Genomic DNA, 18,654 nt, shown 5'->3' with positions numbered 1-18,654 from the left:
TCTTATCTTTTTTGATTTAAATCAATTTTATTTTATTCCAAGAACTGCTATACCCCATGATTAAGTCAAAAGAGTTCTTCCAGTGGAATGCTAGTCATATGCACAATCCTACCAGGTATTTACACACAAAAAATCAAAACATGTTTTTACATGTGAAACATTTGGTAAAATCATGGGGGAAAACCTGTTGAATTCTGCACCTTGAAAATGAATTTTTAGCAGTAGATAAAGTGACATCATAGAGGTATTTTAATTGTATCCTAAAGTTGTAGAAACATTAGGAATGAAGTAAAACAGTCAATTTAAGAAAGAAATGAACTTACATTTATCATAAATGGAAAAAAATGAAAAAGTTGATTTAAATCAGTGATTTAAAAAAAAATCGAGCGTGTCAGCGTTTCTTCCGGATTGTTTCTATTTTTGAAGGTGTTCTTATTCTGCATGAACTTTCCAGATTTCACATTCTTTTGTGTCAAATCCAGGTTATTTCCTTAGGATTAGGAAGCAACCTCTCTGGATAGTATACTAATAGCAACAGAGCCCGAAAGTAGTGCTAGTACTGGTGTTGAACATAATTGTGACAGAAGAAGGTGGAAACTCCTATTAGGAATTTGCTACATTCCCATCTAGTGACTTATCACAAATGAATGTCAGCTAGCACTGTATGTGAATGCACCATCAATGAATAACATTCACCAACAACAGCGCCTACCCTGGCTAACCTTGCCAAGTATATAGACTATAAAATACAATACAAGTAAATAGTATTTTTCTCCCGGATTGTTTCTATTTTTGAAGGTGTTCTTATTCTGCATGAACTTTCCAGATTAATCACATTCTTTTGTGTCAAATCCAGGTTATTTCCCTAGGAAGTAGGAATTATTTGTCATTGTATACAAAGTTGCACATTCCTATGCTTTAAAGATCAATTGAATTTTTTTCCAGGGGATTCAAATCAAACAATCTGTTTATTATGTACAAATAAATATAAACAAAGTGGAGGGCGTTAAATTGTACATATTTAACTTTATTTTAAATCCCAGTCCACAATTATTTACCAGTTTCATCAAAACTCATTTAAAAAGAATTATGCAGCATGTAAAGGTGACCCCTTAACCTGAACTCACAATAATTTCAGACACCCTCCGAAATGTTAAGTCAACCCATCATTGCTTTAATATGTGCTAGAAATTCGGTCAAAATGTGCCAATAAACTCATTAAAATTCAAATATAATATTAATCACCAAATTATACAGCATCTTAGGCCATCATATGTTTTAGTTTGAATCTGATCAGTTGTTGTGTTTGAGTAGTAGAGTGGATGTCTTATATTGTATTCTAATTTTTTTTTTCTGTCAAGGGTATCAAATTTGATATGCATGAACATCAAAATTGGTGTGAAAATCATTAAAAGGGTATCAAGTAATTTAAGTTTCCAAATTTCTTTTAGCCTAAGTCCTAGTCCGGGTCCTAGTAGAACATTTGTAGTTGTGGAAAATATAGGCAAAGCTATAATACAGAGGGAGTATGGGTTTCAATATTATTAATCCTGACCAATTACATTTAAAAAACTTACTCCCCCTGTGGAAGATATTTCCATAATCTTCCACAGGGGTAGTGTGCATTTCAACTGGAAAAGCTCAATGCCGACCACCTCCAGGCTCTATCATCTCTTTATCATCTTTGGGTCCAGCAAAGGAGTCATTTTCACTATGCTTATACACCAGGCACAAAAAGAAACTCGTCAGTTATATTCATCCTTGCTGTTCAATAACTTGATAATTTTGGATTATTCTGAAATATACATTTTGTTAATTGGACTTTGCTTTCTCATTTGACACCATATTTGTGAAAAACGAACAAGAATTGACCAAGATATTTGCCTTCAAAGCCTCAAACCCCAAAATCAAAAGTTGCATTTTCAACGATTTTCAATGGGAACGCACCGTTGTATTGCACACAAGCACCACAGGCCAATCAATAAAGCACACAGTGTAACAGGCACAATTGAATCGTTAAAATTGCAACTTTTCATTTTGGGGTTTGAGAGTTTGAGGCGCATATCTTGGTCAATTCTTGCTCAATGTTCACGAACAGGATGTCAAATGAGAAAGAAAAATCCAAATTAACAAAATGTATATTTCAGAATAATCCAAAATTATCAAGTTATTGAACAGCAAGGATGAATATAACTGACGAGTTTCTTTTTGTGCCTGGTGTAGTTTATAGTGCCTGTTACATTTATATTTATGCATGGAAAACAAACCCAAGATCTCTAAGAACCATTTCACTGACATTCTACCTGGGCGACTCTTTATTTTCTTCCCACAGTAGCAGAAACCCATTACTGCTTGTTTAGCCACATTCCTGCATTCCATACACAGAAACATGTCTACTGATACTAATCATATTTGTGTCTTCTCCAGTCTTCCAAAACTGCTGAATTTTAATTATGCTTTTAATGTATAAATTTCTACTCTAGTAATTGTTTTCTCTTTTTAATATCAATACTTCAAATAGTTTTACTCCAATGCCAGTTTACTGACACATATCCCTACATGGGAATATACTGTTTGAAAGAAACTAACTCATGTAGCACTGATACAACAATACGGCCCACCTATTCTAGCCATTCAAAACCCCATACTGTGACACTTGTTTTAATGGACACATTTAGTGTATCTATCCTAGCGATGCAACCAAAATAGTGAAGAGTATATAGTAACGTGTCAGAGTCATTGCTGGAGTAGTGTCTTTGTGGTTTCTCTGTCAAGTTTCATGTCACACCACCAGTGCATGGTTTGTTATTTTAATGCAGTCAGTGTTTTTATTGGCACAATGTAAAATGTTTCTAAATGGTTTCATGTACATAATGTAAAATCACAATCACTATCACCAACCTGGAAGCTTTGATGCTAGTATGAGAGAAATGTGATCAAAACTCTTTGGAATGTGTCTTTTGAGAATGATTGCCCCTCGGTCTACAGCTCCTCTTACATATCATATAGGACATCTAACTCTTAAAACGCACAGCTCTAGTGCACATTCTGAAAGCCTAGTCTAGATGTGCCCTACCCCTACAAACTGTATGCATGTGGTGAATGTCTGGCTTTATAGGCCTATCTGCAATAATCTGGGGGGGGGGGCTCACAGTACTTTTGAGAATAAGTTACTAAAATTAGTCAGTAAATCTGTAATGTTCAGGTAACTGTCAATCGAATACATGTATGCACACCATGTAATCTGCAGGTGCATATTACACTATTTATGTTCAGGTCAATTTCTAGGAATATTTTTTGGCCAATCTTCACTGGTAGTGTTGTATCATGTATCTTAGTCCCAGACTGCGGTAAATGTGTACTGACTCTATGACTTGTCAAAGGTGCTAACATTGCAGTAAAGCGTGAATGTGCTCATCCAGCATGACACTGTTGTGTTTTGCTTTCAAAGTACCATTTTCACAAAGCCTGATCTTCAGTCAAATTCTTTTCACAATCTATTGTTACTCATTAATATGGTTTTCTTTTGGGATTCCAAACTGTGATACTTTCAGGGCAGCTTTGTATGTGTTATTGTAAATGCCCTGCATGTGCACTACAAGCATGTCCATGATATGGCTGCAATAAACAATGTGACAAGCACTACTAGTCTGCTGCAATTATCCTACAATAATGTTCAAAGTCAATGTTGAATAGTAAAGAAAGCTGTGATAATAACAACTGTTGGTAGAATTCAAAAGGTTGTGAATGCCAATATATGCCATTGTCATGATGTTACCGTTCATTACATTCTGACAAAGGAAGAAGTTTTAAAAGAAAACTGTCACTTTCAAATTACATCATTAGAGTCATTATTGTAAAATACCAGGTAATGTCAACTCCCTATCACTTGTCAATTCAGTTCCTTCATTAAGGGCTCTGGTAGCAACATTTGGACAGTACTTTTTGTGGGACATGAGAGTACATCAGACATATTGAATTGCATTCTGAATATGAAGAATGTCCTTCTGATATAATTTTGAATTTTTGAAATTTGCGATCCGCAAATGATTAAAAATTGATATTTTTTATTTTTAACAGTCCTCGAAGTAAACTTTATAAATCTAATGATATGACTTAAAGTGTATGTAGCTGGGATGAAAAGCAGACAATCAATATTTGAAGATATGGATTTTTTTCCAAAACACCAAAAAATACTGTGCAAATGTTAATATCCGATTTCTGGTGCTTTTGAATAGGGGTTAGGATTAAGGTTAGTGTTGTAGGGAATAGGGTTCAGAGAAAGGCTGAAGTTCAACTTCACACATCAGTTGGGCTGGGTACTTCGGACTACTTCCACCTACTAACACCAACTTGTACTATTCACTTTTTGCATTACAAAAGTCATAACAAAAACATTGAAATCGGGATTAACCACGTTATTATATGGTTGACCAAGACTTCAGGCTACATGAATAGCCTTTGGTTGTTACAATGATACAATAACTGATGGGAAAACCACAGAAGGAACAGTTTGTACAGCTTACTATTGTCCACCCCACTAATTATACACCTGTATACAAGGGTGCCTTTGGCCTTTCTTGCTAGACTTCCTATATACTGACATTTCTAGTTTACCCTGTCACCTAATAATGAAGTTTTGGATGTTAAAATGCCTTGTAAGTAGTGAAATGAAAGAATTTTGCTTGGTAAAAGCTATACAACTGTAGTATAAAAGTAGATAGATTAACAATTCAAAATCAACACATCAGGCATGAGAATGATCATCTATGAAAAAAGCCTGAAAAAGTATGTGAAATTGGGCTAAAAATGCCAAAAACAGGCTGAAATTAAAAGAAATTGCGGAAATTTGGACAACAAAAAAGCCTGAATTTGGGTTTAAACCTTAAAAAAATCTTATGCCTGACACATGTATAATGCCTCTTCAGTCTATGTTTTACCCCAGACATGTGACCCGGTAAGCAAAATGAGGACGGTGTCACCAACAGTGCTTTTGAGTTATGAGCCGATATATACCATAAATATCTTTCATTCTGAAGAAGAAAAATAATATGAGAGCTTAACTTTTATGGGCAATTCAATCCTATAAATATGTAACAGTTGTAATAATATGAATGGTGGAATTGTCAACAGATTTTCACTTGAGCGCACAGGACCCATTTTCCAAGTTTAATAGTTTTCATTACATTGCAACAGGTGATTCAGACCATGAACACGGTCCACATGGCAAATTCTAATTGATAAACTTTGCAACTTTAGGGTTTTGAGCAGCTGGTCAGGTTTGAAACATTTGCTGCAAACACCCCTGAATGAAGATGCTGTAATGGTGTCAGGGACTGCATTGATGCTCAACACAAAACTGTGAAATAATAACTTTCCTAGGAATTGTTTGTTGTATGTTTTTTGCAGATGTAATGATGCAAGAAATTTCCAAACATATTCATAAGCAATAAAAGTTTGAACTCGCATGTGCTGTAAATTTATAAACCCTTTTGAGAAACAAAACTGTACATCAGTATAGTCTCATACAGTGGCGGCATCACCGGGGGGGAAGGGGGAATGCCCTCCAAGTCAGAACTCTTGTCCCCCTGTTTCCCCCCAGTAAAACCCAAAATTACGAAAATATCCACTTTTGTTGATTTTCCCCCCCCCTGAAATTCCCTTCCCCCCCCCCCCCCATGCCCCCTGAAAAAATTCCTGGTGCTGCCACTGGTCTCATACAAACATTTCCCATATTTTAACCCATTTGTCTTTCCCTAAATGTGCAAATTATGTGTGGTCATCAGAGCGACCATCAGAAGTATGCATTAATGCATATAGACCATGAGATTCTTTTTTCAGGGTCTATGATTGATGTAACACTGTTGAGGGTCACTGGAAGAATCACAACATTGTTTTTTCAGTCACATCAAGCTTTCTTTTGACTTTTTGAAATCATTCATGTGGGATAGGTGTCCATTATTCATCAATATTTTGACTAGCAAAATAGTTTATAAGAATCATTTCATTTTCATCTCATGGTAAGCAATGGTAAACATCTCAGGTAAACTTATCACACAAATGTCATTTGTTTTCTATTATCATTTCTCGATACTTAACTAATGCTAAAAATATTAATGCCTATTCTTAAACACTTGAGAACATTCCTGCAATCTCATTGGTTCTTACCCATGTGATATGACACGATATCACACGGGTCAGCGCGTGGGCATCAACGCGATACGCGTGCTCGCTATTTGAACCAATCGGAAGGCGCATAGCAACAACGGGACTGATCGATTTTAAGCCCTAGGTAGTTTCTTGTAAAATGTAGGATTTAATTTGATTAAAATTTAATACTTATGATATTTCTATTTGAAGTGTTCAAGAATGAGATTAAAGGTATTGGTTTTAGCCACTGGAGTGCATCTATCGTCTCATATAACACGGGCGACATCATTATTTTTGGCGTAAAACAACTCGGCTTCGCCTCGTTGTTTTACTTAAAATAGTGATGTCGCCCGTGTTATATGAGACGATAGATGCACTCCAGTGGCTAAAAACAATACCTTTAATCTCTAAATATTTCAGTCAAATTCCATGATTTTGGTGCAACCACTTTGCTCTGTAAAATTATCAAAAAGTTTTCAGCAATTCTCTCCAGCCAAATCACATTTTGAATGTGCTACAGTAATGACATCTTACTGAACCCTAGTGGTAACAAGCCCTAAGTACAATTTATACATACATGCCAACGATAGCAACCACATAAGTTCCCTATTGACTACATATAAATGGAACAGGTTTATCCCCATCAATCAAGAGAATAAAACCACCTGCATAGTCAAGTAGGCCTACATCCTTAGCAATATACAACAGGTAACATCCTATACTTGTGAATTGAGTCATCATATTTAGTACCGGTATGTCTTGTTGTGCATGGCTATTTATTACTAGGCGTGTGCTCAACAACGGTATCCGGTAAATCTGTAATAATGGTTCAAAATGATCAAACTTATCATAAAATATATTAAATCAAAATAATGTTTTGATTGATTATATGTGTGGAATATTTCAAACATGTATAAATATGTTCTACATACAATTCACTTATCCATATTTTTCACTCATCCGGCCAAAGCTTGGTCCTACCATGGGCCAGATAAGAGAGAGATTCCACTGTATATTGTTTTGTGGCAGTTTTTGCGTGAAATTCTCACTTTAAAACATAAATTGTTCGAAAAATTAATTTCTCTTAACAACGATAAACAGGAAAAGAAGTCCTATGCAAAGTTATCGCTATGAACTAAAGGACTGCTGACGATATGCTCCTTTACCTTCCTGAGGTATTAGGTTCCCTCTATAGCTCTGTATACCAGGTATACTACTACTAGTCTCAGCTATAGCTAGCAGGTATACAAGCTCATTAGAAATAGCAACAATGAATAGCTGACATAATAACCTGTGTCACAGCCATCAGGCAATGGAGGCAACACAAGCAAATGGATTACCTACTTCAACAGGCGACCAGGCCAATGACTTACACTTGTCATGCTATAACCATGATACTGTACCATTTTTCACCCTGATGTGGCAGTGACGTCAACGTTCAACATGTTGCAGCAGCTGTTTCGCTCACGCATCTATGCGGGGTCTTTAAGCGTGTGCGCACCAGCGCTTTGAGAGAACGCTAGCGATCTGAGGCTGCACCAAATGAGATGCGCACTGACATCACTGCCACATCAGGATGAAAAATGGTATAGACTTGTAGTGGAAATATAACACTGTTGTGGGTGGATTTAGGGAATATTGGTATTTTAGACAATATATGAACATGTTAATTAAACTGCTCTAGCTGCGGTTTGCTTGATGTGACCTACACATGTATGTGTGTGTCCCTCCCCTCCTACCCAGGTCCAGGAGACGCACCCAGGTACTGTAGCTTTATGTGGATTTCAAGAAGGTTACAAAAAATATACTACCTGTGAAAGTCAAGATCTTACTAAATGATTAGGTAGCAATTTGGTCACAGGTCTTCTTTTGCTATTCAGGAAATCAAGTTATTGAATTAAAACTCATTTAAGAACCGCTGGACCCAATTATCAACTGCAATATACCTTGCTCAAAATGTTTTAATGTAATGGTCTATTCCATTTGAAATCCACACTACCCCTGTGGAAGATTTTGGAAATATGTTCCACAGGGGGAGTATGAATTTCAAATGAAATTAGCACATTAGGCAGCTCCATTTGAAACCCACCCTCCCTCTGGAAGATTCGGGTTGAATCTTTCTCAGAGGGTGTATGAAATTCAAATGGAGCTGTTTAAATGTTAATTCCATTTGAAATTCATACTCCTCTGTATAACATATTTCCAAAATCTTCCACAGGGGTAGTGTGGATTTCAAATGGAATGGCCCAATGGATAGAGGCATACCTCAATCTTTTAATGTTGTAATTTGTGTGTGCATACTTCAATCATTTATCAGCCCTCATTATTATCATTAATATCAATTAAACTTACTTTCACTGAATTCTTTGGTAGACATGAGTGTTTGTGCAATTTGTATGGTGAATAAAACTGACTTATTGAATATAGGGGTAGTATACTAGAGCCTGATCAGTTAAGGGTTAGCATGGTTGAGAAAAAATAAATTTTGTTTTCTTATGATGAAACCTATCTTATATTTTTGGCACACATCTGCAGTTTATGGAACAAGAAAAAAAAAATCTGAAAGTGGTTGCGTTGATTTGGAACACACCATTTTGTTCGTAGGGGTCCAGAACACACCGTCACGGACGGACATTTGCTTAATTTTTTTATGGTATGGTAATATAAAACTTGTTATAATTTTTTTGATGTTTTGAGTGTGTTAATGTATAGTTTCAATATTATTTCTTTAAAATATCAACAAAAATTGGAAAATTTTAACTCTCAATTAAACATACTACACGCGTGTTTGTATTTTGATGCTGTGCTGTCCGTCCGTGACGAGAAAAATAAACGAAAAGTTTTTTAAATCCCCCACTTAGTAATATTTAGAAAAACAAACCTGCTGAACTATCTCACCAGTACCTAGTCATCACTGACCAAGGTTGAAACCAAATAAAAATACATCCATCTTAATATAATCTCACAATATATGTATGTCACGGACGGACAACAAATTTGTCACGGACGGACATTTTCAACATGCCATGGTCCTGCCACCCCTCTCAATAGTGGACAAACCCATATGCAAATGAGGAAGTTTCACATTGAGCTGAGCTTGTGTGCAGTGAAGCACAAACCCTTCTAGCATGTTCAGTCTTTCTGCCTGCAGCCATTGCCAGAAGCACATGGTGGATATGGAGACATTCTAAAAGCCAAAAAAAAGGTTTGTTGTTTATATTACTTCATAAGATAGACCTATTTATTTAATTCCTGCTGTGAGGAATCTCTGCTTGAAACTCATTCTAAATGTTGGAAAGTATAATAAATCATCATTAACAATTAAGGTGAAGGCAATGATGATGATTATTATTTGATAATAGGCCTAATTATATGTATGATAATGAAATAATAATAATAATAATTGTTAATAAAATAATGAATAGAAATAATCATCAATAAGGCCCTTTGCAGTTGTTTCTTAACTAGTAAATTCCTGTTAACATTGCCCTTCCAAATTACAAAATGATTGTTTTTATATTTATTTTGGACTTTCTCCTTTAAAATGACTTTCAATTACTTCTATTTGCCATTTTCTGACTTTATATCAACAATAATGATGGGAAAAAAAAGAGCACAACTCCACCCTTAACTTATTTGTAAAATAAAATAGGCCCCTACATTGTTGTGAAATAATTATAAATGCCCGCTTTAGTGAAAATGAGTTGATAATTGGTTGTAATAATTAAAACTTAATAAAGAAAAATAATAGATTTAATTTAATATTATAATTTAAAGTCACCTTGTCCCTTTTTGAAACCTTTTTACAAGAAACTAAAAATTAAGTGTGAAGGGCCTAATTGGTACTAGGCCTACACTAGCATTGAACATAAAATACGATATATTTAAAAGTCTAAGTCATGAATGATGATTTTTTTTAAAAATTTTTCTTCAGATTAATTCAACCAAACAAAATGGCTAAAGATCAGAAAACTCGACAGAAGGAGTATTATAGACGGCATCATGCAAGATTGACGAGTAAAGATCGTTACCGGAAAAAATCTAAGCGAATCGATATGAAAAGAAACAATCCAGAGCTTTGGGAAGAGTGTACAAAGAAAGATGCTGCTCGCAAGCGAGAAGTTAGAGCCAAGGCTAAACGTCTGCAGAAAGATAACACTGCACAAACTGACGAGCAGGCCACCAATAATCCGGCAGTTGAAGAGGCTGGATCGGGATCAACTCCTCCCAGTTCCTATGCACATAAACCTTCACTGGTCAGAAGTTTAAAAAGAGCTTTACTTGCCCTCCCAAAAAGCCCACGGAAAAAAGCAGTTGTGTTAAAGAAGTTAGTGTATGACCTCAGTCCTGGAAAAAAGAAATATGTTTTGGGAAGCCCTTGTGCAGAGAAAAGGGCACGTAAGTTGACACCTGCTTGCAAAGATCTAGCAGAGAAGTTTATGGAACGCAACGACATTTCATACACATGCCCAGGCAAGAAAGACACTGTATATTGTGGAAAAGATGAGAATGGTGAAAAAGTGTACAAAGAGAAACATTACCTATTGTGGACTTTCAAGGAACTTCTCCCAATGCTGAACAAAGAGCTAGATAAAGAACTGGGTGAAAGTGCTTCAATTGGGTATGGTTCCTTTCAAACCCTCATGACAAGCTTCAAGCACATTAAGCACTTTGGCCAGATCCCCCACTTCTCCTGCCTATGCCCAAAATGTGAGAACCTGGATCTTCTGATTCAAGCCATCAATTCAAAAGAGAAGTATCTACCATCATCCTCAAAAACTGAACTGCTCAGCATGATGGTGTGTAATCTAGAAAGCGCAGCTTGCATTGATGGGAAGTGTCCCCAGTGTCCTGGATTAGCAGCATTAGCAGGAAGTCTAGATGGTCTTTGTGAAGTTGATGATCTTAGCTACTATCAATGGAAGAAACAGGGGAAAAAATACCCAGAGAAAGTGAGAGTGCAGAGCTCAGGTGAAAAGGGAAATGGAGCTTTCTTAAAGCAAGCAATTGAATACAAACGCCACCACTACAACAAACGCAGACAACACGCAGAGATGACCTATTTGCGCCAAAATTTAAGTCGGGAAGAAGTGTTGATCCAAGTAGACTTCAGCGAGAATTATGAGAATCGACAGCAAGCTGAGATCCAATCTGCATATTTTGGTCATCAGGCTTTTTCCATATACACATATGCTTGCATTTGGTACCGTGATGCTACATCTGATACGGTGACTTCATATGCCATGACATCCAACACAACCAAACACAACAAATTCCATGCGTTTGAATACAACAAACAGCTGATAGTCATTGCACAGCAACTTGTGCCAGGACTTAAGCAGGTGAACTTCTTCAGTGATGGCTGTGCAGCCCAATTCAAATCAAGATATTGCTTTTCTCTGATTGCTTCTCTCTTTAACAACATTGTTGTTACGAGGAGCTATTTTGAGGGCCATCATGGCACGGGGGCAGTGGACGCAGTTGGGGGGACTGTTAAGTCGTCAGTGTACAGAGAGATGCGTGCAAACAAGGTGGTAATCGAATCAGCAGAGCAATTTGCTACATATGCAGACAGCACTCTAGGAATTCATGTTTCTTTTACTCCTGCAGACAGCATTGCTGTGTTTGACATAGATCCAGTAGTTAAAGTACCAGGAACGCAGACAGTCCACTATGTGGAGCATAAGATAAGTGATGATGGTGTCTGTGAACTTCACCTCTTCAAGAATTCCCAGTTCCAAGCCCCAGGAGCAGAGCCCAGAATTGGCACAGCTTCATATGATTTCAGCCAACTCTCAGCAACTTACACACCCTATGTTCAAGCTGACAGCCAAGATGAACCAGGAACCAGTGGCAGTGCAGCGACCAATGATGATGACGATTCAGATAGTGATAGTGATACAGGGAGAAACAGTGAAAATGGAGAAGACAGTGACACAGCCATGGATGACACAGAGACCAGTGAAGCGGAAGAAAACAGTGATAGTGACAGAGACAATGATGATGATGATGATGACAAAGTAAGTTTAAAACATCTTAAAAATGCAACCATTAACAATTAACAATTCATCAATCATTCATTATCATCGAATAAAAATAATAAAATGAAATAAAATGAATTAAAATACAATAATAAAATAAAAATCAACCAGTATAAGAACTTTTTATATTATTTTGTCCAATTTTTCATTCATTTACAGACTGAGAACACATGCAGACCAGTTTGTGGGGACTTTGTTGCTGTCATCCTAGTTGGCAAGAAGCAGAAAAAACTCTATGTAGCCCAGGTAAATACTATAACTCTCTGTTCTGATTTATCCATTGTTATTTTCCCTGCTGGCAGTTTTATTTGTAAATAAGAAGTGAATCTTATGAGACAGATTTCATCATGTGCCAAAACTTCAGACAAAATTGAGCAGAATCTTGCTTTCAAAATCAATTTAGACCCTTAATTCATAGTAAACATTTTAATTGATGAGCTCTGTGTTGCTGATCTCTCATCAGGTTACAGACATCACTCCGCTACCAGAAGACTTTGAAGAATGTGTCCAACTGAAGTACATGGAAGCTGTAAACAATGATGGCATGGTATACAGATGGGCACGGGATGATGACTACTCAAGGGAACCATTACCCAGCATCATAGCTGTGCTGGACCCTCCTACAGCTGTTCAAGGATCAGCAACCAGAGAACATTTACTTTCAACATGAAAGCAGTACTTGAGAAATTCAAGCAAACATAAACTTTGTTCAGTTCAGTTTGTCCATTTAGCAGTGTTGCATTATATGTTACATAAACTTGAACTGGACCACACGGCGTCAAAGAGTTCTGTAAATAGTTTTGAAGGATTTTCTTGCATGTAGGACTTCAGCTATAGTTGTGTTTTATAAACTGTTGTGTGCAAAATACCTTAAACTTTTACATGCACAATATATTTTGAAAGTTTCCTCAAATTGAACTATAAGGGAGCCAAAATTGAATTTTGAGAAGTTTCAACTGAGAAATATTTGCATTTCATTAATCAGAAAATCATACTTTTCTACAATGGGCTCTTAAATGAGCATTGGCATTCAAAGATTGATTAAAAGGTACATTGTAGCACAGTAATTGACAGTAAGTATGATATAAAGCATTATTAAAGAGTTTATTAGATGTTAAAACCTATGTTGAATAAGAATAATTGGTAGGAAGGTCAACAATCTTTCTCAATTGTTCATTTAGACTCACTTGTCCGTCCATGACAAAAAGATGTCCGTCCGTGACAAAGTTAGTTTTTGCCCTGTAAACTAAGTATTCTAAGGATTTTTCAAAAATCATTCCCAGGGTGAGATGAAGGTACTAGGTGGTCTTCTATTAATAAAAAAAAGTTCATGAATTTTGAAGTTGCCTCTCTTGTTAGCTTTGGTGTCCGTCCGTGACGTTGAAAAATGTCCGTCCGTGACATTTTTTATTTACGTCGATAATCAAAATAAAGAATGTAAGAAAACTTTTTCTATCTGGCATGCAAGCCACTTTACATAGTCACATTATGTACAGGAGTAGAATTGTAAATCTGCAAAGCGACGGATAGAAATCATAAAAGAGTGGAGAAAAGTGGAAACTTGCAAATTTATCTATGTCCGTCCGTGACGCCTGGACATAATGGTGATTCTATTTTTAGTAACAAACGATGGCAACCCAATTTTATGAACAAATGGCCAAGTCTACAATACTCTTCAATATGAAACACCAATATGTCATGTAAATTCATGCAAATATTTTTTACAGCCTTTCAATCTATCAAAGTCTGGAAAATGTCCGTCCATGACAAACTGATCAGGCTCACTAGTAAAAAGTAAACCGATATAGTTTATTCTTTGAAGCATGGTGCCAAGTTCACTCACAGTTCACTTCTTTTCTCTGTCAAATTTACATTTGCGTGTTGAACTGAATGAAAAATTGTCAAATGCAAAAGTAATGCATACGTGTTCTTTGCTCACTCATGTAGAAGGGAATGTAAAATTCATATAGTGATATTTTAAGCCTAAAATTTGTCTTTACAACTTCGTAAAATCATTCGTTTATTGGGAACAATAACATCATCCCTTGTGTGTTGGAGTAAGTAATTGTAAAGCGAGTATGAGTTTATTTAACCTAATGATACATGAAAAAGTAAGCACCGTGTCAAATCGAGCAAAACTATCCTACCAACTGTTATATGGTATAGAAGTTGTTGTTGTTCAACATTATTTTCAGCCTGCACAATATTTAGTCCTATTCTGTTTGCTTAGTAGTCTGGCGTTAAATTTGGGAATTTCATGAATGGAATTGAAGTTAAAAGACCTGGCACTGATTTCACAAGGACCTATAACCTAAGGTGAGACCTCTGGATGGGAGCCTAAATACATTGTGAAGTTGCAGAAGCTAGTGTAACATTAGTGAGATTCAGTTATTTATCACAAGTATAGGCACCTATGTTGAGTTGGTCTTATTTCAATTGACTTCTGTTGAAACTTGACTTCTATTCCAGCAAATAACCCATTTATTATACTCACAGTCTTTGACAATAATGAGACATTTTCCTTCCAATTTATCTTAAAAATTGTCAATTCTCCAACTATGTAAAAATAACTCTCAAAGTATCCTAAATCTAAACTTCTATTCCTACATGTTTCAATATCAAAACAAGCAACATTTAAATTTAAGAAATCCTAGGAACCCAAACAAGGAAACAGAACAATATACAAAAGCCTTTCATTGTATGTTCAAAAACCTTTTCTTCACTTTTTATGCTGTCATTAAAAATATTTGCTTTCAGGCCCATTTTCAACCAATCAATCAAAGAAAAAAAAATCACTCCCTAGTGCACTAAAAAGGAAGTCAATAATTTGTACAATGAAAAGGACATGGCTTTTCCAACCATTGATACCAACTCTAAATCTGTCAGATCAAAAGCAGGCAGGGGCAAGCTACAGTCCAAAAGGTAAACTGTGAACAAAAATACACCCTGAATAGTGTATCATATTTATGAATATTCAATGTACTGTTTTGATAATAAAGTTCTCTGCTCTGTGCCAAACTTTGTATTGAATAAACTGGCATAATAGTAATTTGCCTTAGGGTTAAATATTGCGAATAATGGACTATTCCAGTTGAAATCCACACTCCCCTGTGGAAGATTTTGGAAATACCTTCCACAGGGGTAGTATGTTTTTCAAATGTAACTGGTCAGGGTTAATCATTTTGAAACCCATACTCCCCCTGTAGTATTGCTTTAACAACATCTTCCACAACTGGAGTGAGTATTTCAAATGGAAATTACCCAAGTGGCTATTCTATTCGAAACTCATACTCCCACTGTGGAAGACTTTAGCTAAATCTTCCACAGGGGTAGTGTGGATTTTAAATGGAATAGCCCAATGCAAAACTTTCACTTGACTTTTCGAAGTCAAATTATGGATTTGACATTTCCTCAATTTTCCCAGCCCTGTTTGACAATCACCGATTGCGAGCACATAATGCAGTACTATTTGAGTGGGTATTCTTTAGATCCAATACAATAAAAACCAACCTTGAATTGATTTAAGTAAAGAAATCAAATTTATTCTGAATTTATGGACCTATCCTGCTCAAAACCATGACATTGAATTGTACTTTAATTCTGTCCTAGTACTTTTAATGCACTTAGTCAGTAATATAGCTGTATACTAGTACTAATTTATCAACAACTAATGGATAGTCAGTGTAAAACAAGCCATAATAAAACCCTTTTCAAAGAATGACACCAATACTACAACACCATTACAAGTTGTTCACATTAAATTTGTGTACTGTTCAATATGAGGTAAATTATGTTGTGTTTTGTTGTATTTTAAGTGATAACTTTAAACAGTTATCAATCAGGTTCAGAATTTGTCATACAGTGTGCAAAACCAATCTAGAATTTGGAAAAGGAATACAACTATTCTACTGCCACAACTAAAATTCATATTCTTTGGTTCTATAAACAACAGTCCATTACATCTACAACCTAAGCATACTCAGAAAACAATTTTCCCACAACATTGTGATAAAATTATTCCATAAACACTTATGAGTTTGAGTATATGAATACTAAACAGGCAATTATATATTCACAGCGGAAAATCCATTGCATAGAGTTGTATACAACCAAATACCTGAAACCATTGAGTAAGTTGTACAATTGCCCAGGACAAACATAAAACAAGTTATTATTAGAACCAAGGACAAGAATATCAATTACTATTCCTAAATACTATGGCTACAGGTTCTTATTAAATTCCATATACATGTATAAGCTATAATACAACTGAAAAACTACACTTGTTGGACCTATGGTGGACACGTTTGTTGGATCATGACAATAGTGCCACTATTTAAGTTCAAGAAAACAAAGGTAACAATTAAACAATTACACCTCCTACTTATTTTTGAAGCATAAATTGTTTTTGCCCAATTTGCTATACCAATCCAATGCACCAAGCAAAGTTAACCAACAAAATTTCTTTCAGAATATTACGGCTAACTTTTTACCCAATTCAAAAATAAATAATTATGTTTGAATCAAATTGAAGCCTATGTGCTTAAAGCAATTTCTTGAAAATTACTATGAACCTGTAGAAAGTAAATTGGATAAATAAAAAGTATATTACAAATCTAATCCACTCAAACAAATGTTGGCAATTTTGAAAATTGAGTTATCATTGAATGTCATTACAGGGCTAACAGCCCCTTAATTCTAGCATACTTGGCTGTTGAGCTACTTTTGCTGCTTGTATTTATGCCTCCATTTCAAATTGCCATCAGTGGATCAGACTGGGCTATTCCATTTAAAAATCCACACTACCCCCTGTGGAAGATTTTGGAAATATCTTCCACAGGGGGAGTATGCATTTCAAATGAACACATAAGCAGCTCCAATTGAACCCCCTGGAAGATTCATGTTTAATCTTTTTCAGAGGGTATATGTAATTCAAATTGAGCTGTCTAATGTGACATTCCATTTGAAATTCATACTCCCCCTATGGAAGATATTTCCAAAATCTTCCACAGAGGTAGTGTGACTTTTAAATGGAATAGCCCATTGTGTTATGTTTAAAGATTAGTTACTGAGTATATCCACTGGTATCCGAAGTCGGGTTTACACTCTGCTCTGCAACCAATGAGAACTAGACATTGTTACTTGAAACGAGCTAACAAAGAAAACAATATAAAATTAATCGTATATTCAAATGATATGGTCAATCAGTCACACCAAACAAGTGGAAAAAACACCAAGAGACCAAGAAATTAATTGAGCTACATATTATAAACAAAATTCATGCAAAGAATAAACCATTAAACAACAATCGTGCAAGTTTCAATCAGTGGCCCTAAAAAGAGCTGTTTATTGAACTCACCATCCTGGCATCTTTGTCCTTGAAATCCCATTGCACATCTGCAGATGTAGGATTGCTGACCAGCATCGGGTATACATGTAGCTCCATTCAGGCAGGGTTGGGATAAACATGGTGATTCAGTTGTAACTGTATTGTAACAAGAAAGAGAATTGAATGATAGGATTTAAATGTATGTGCACACACAAAAATGAGCAACAAGTATCATTCTATTTCAGGTAATTAATGTTAGTAATGTCAAGTTTGAAAACTTTATGCCTAACCCCATATCATTATAAGGTACAAAGAGAGGTCCTAAAGCATTTCTTCAAATCCTTCTCTGAAATTTGTATCAGATTACTTAAGTTAGTACTTTTTGTTTTCCCTGGCTTAATGACTTATATCTTTGTTTATTACATAAGTAACATGTACTGTAAAAGAATAATTCAAGCAAATACTATTGTGTTTATCAATCAAACATGAACATTGGGAGTATTATAAATAACACTGCTCCTTTGATTTAAATGCCAACTACATTTGCTTAGCTATAACAATTATGTTCAAGGACATCCAATTTGGATCACATTGATTTTAACATACTGATTTCCAAACTATGGGGATTTCCTTTGATTTTAGAACATATTGATTTCCAATGTACGTACACATGTCACTTGCTGAGTGTACACTGCTTTTTCACGTTTGATTGAATACACCATATCTTGAACTGTGTTCAATTATTTGCAAACAGGGTTGCCAGACCTGTGATTTGATAGCCAAATTGGGTGACTTTTGAAAATTTTCACAGCAACTTTTGAACATTACCTGTCCAATATAAACCAATGGCTAAGAAAATAATGGGTGATGTTTCAACATTGACTCTCGACTTCCTATCCCATAGAAACCAATGGTGAAGAGAAAGATTGGGAGACTTTTTCGATTATTTGACCCATGATTTGGGCTGAAATTTTTTGGCAACCATGTTTGCAAACATGCTCAGAGTTACCATGACTTTCATGGCTAGGTACAATGTAAGTTCAAATGTTAGCTTTCTCTGTTTAAGAAATATCCAATGGATAAATAATGAACAAGAACATGTCAAATGTACAATGTATACAATGGGTGTAACAA

General features: G+C 35.6%; 2 protein-coding genes across 2 annotated transcripts in view; one reads left to right on the top strand and one right to left on the bottom strand.

The window, feature by feature from the left end:
- The window catches only part of LOC140158969 (uncharacterized), an 80,563-nt gene that overhangs the window by 18,614 nt on the left and 43,295 nt on the right, over positions 1–18,654 (bottom strand). The window contains exon 9 of the mRNA XM_072182273.1: positions 17,551–17,676. Coding sequence (XP_072038374.1) covers positions 17,551–17,676 — 126 coding nt within the window. The remainder of the gene's footprint in view (positions 1–17,550; positions 17,677–18,654) is intronic.
- On the top strand, positions 9,178–12,861 carry LOC140168137 (uncharacterized). Its single transcript, XM_072191454.1, has 4 exons — positions 9,178–9,355; positions 10,085–12,170; positions 12,351–12,437; positions 12,655–12,861. Exons 2-4 carry the CDS (start codon positions 10,104–10,106, stop codon positions 12,859–12,861), a joined length of 2,361 nt encoding a protein of 786 aa, XP_072047555.1. The 5' UTR covers positions 9,178–9,355; positions 10,085–10,103.

Source organism: Amphiura filiformis, chromosome 1 (genome assembly GCF_039555335.1).
Source record: "Amphiura filiformis chromosome 1, Afil_fr2py, whole genome shotgun sequence".
NCBI classification, from domain to species: Eukaryota; Metazoa; Echinodermata; class Ophiuroidea; order Amphilepidida; family Amphiuridae; genus Amphiura; species Amphiura filiformis.
The sequence above is the reverse complement of the archived record's forward strand: the minus strand, read 5'-3'. Positions and strand labels throughout refer to the sequence as shown.

Bases quoted from the DNA above. Each gene is read 5' to 3' on its own strand.
- LOC140168137 (XM_072191454.1), top strand. From the start codon at position 10,104: ATGGCTAAAGATCAGAAAACTCGACAGAAGGAGTATTATAGACGGCAT. The intron at 12,171-12,350 runs GTAAGTTTAAAA...ATTCATTTACAG, and splicing joins ATGATGATGATGATGACAAA to ACTGAGAACACATGCAGACC. The intron at 12,438-12,654 runs GTAAATACTATA...ATCTCTCATCAG, and splicing joins AAAAACTCTATGTAGCCCAG to GTTACAGACATCACTCCGCT.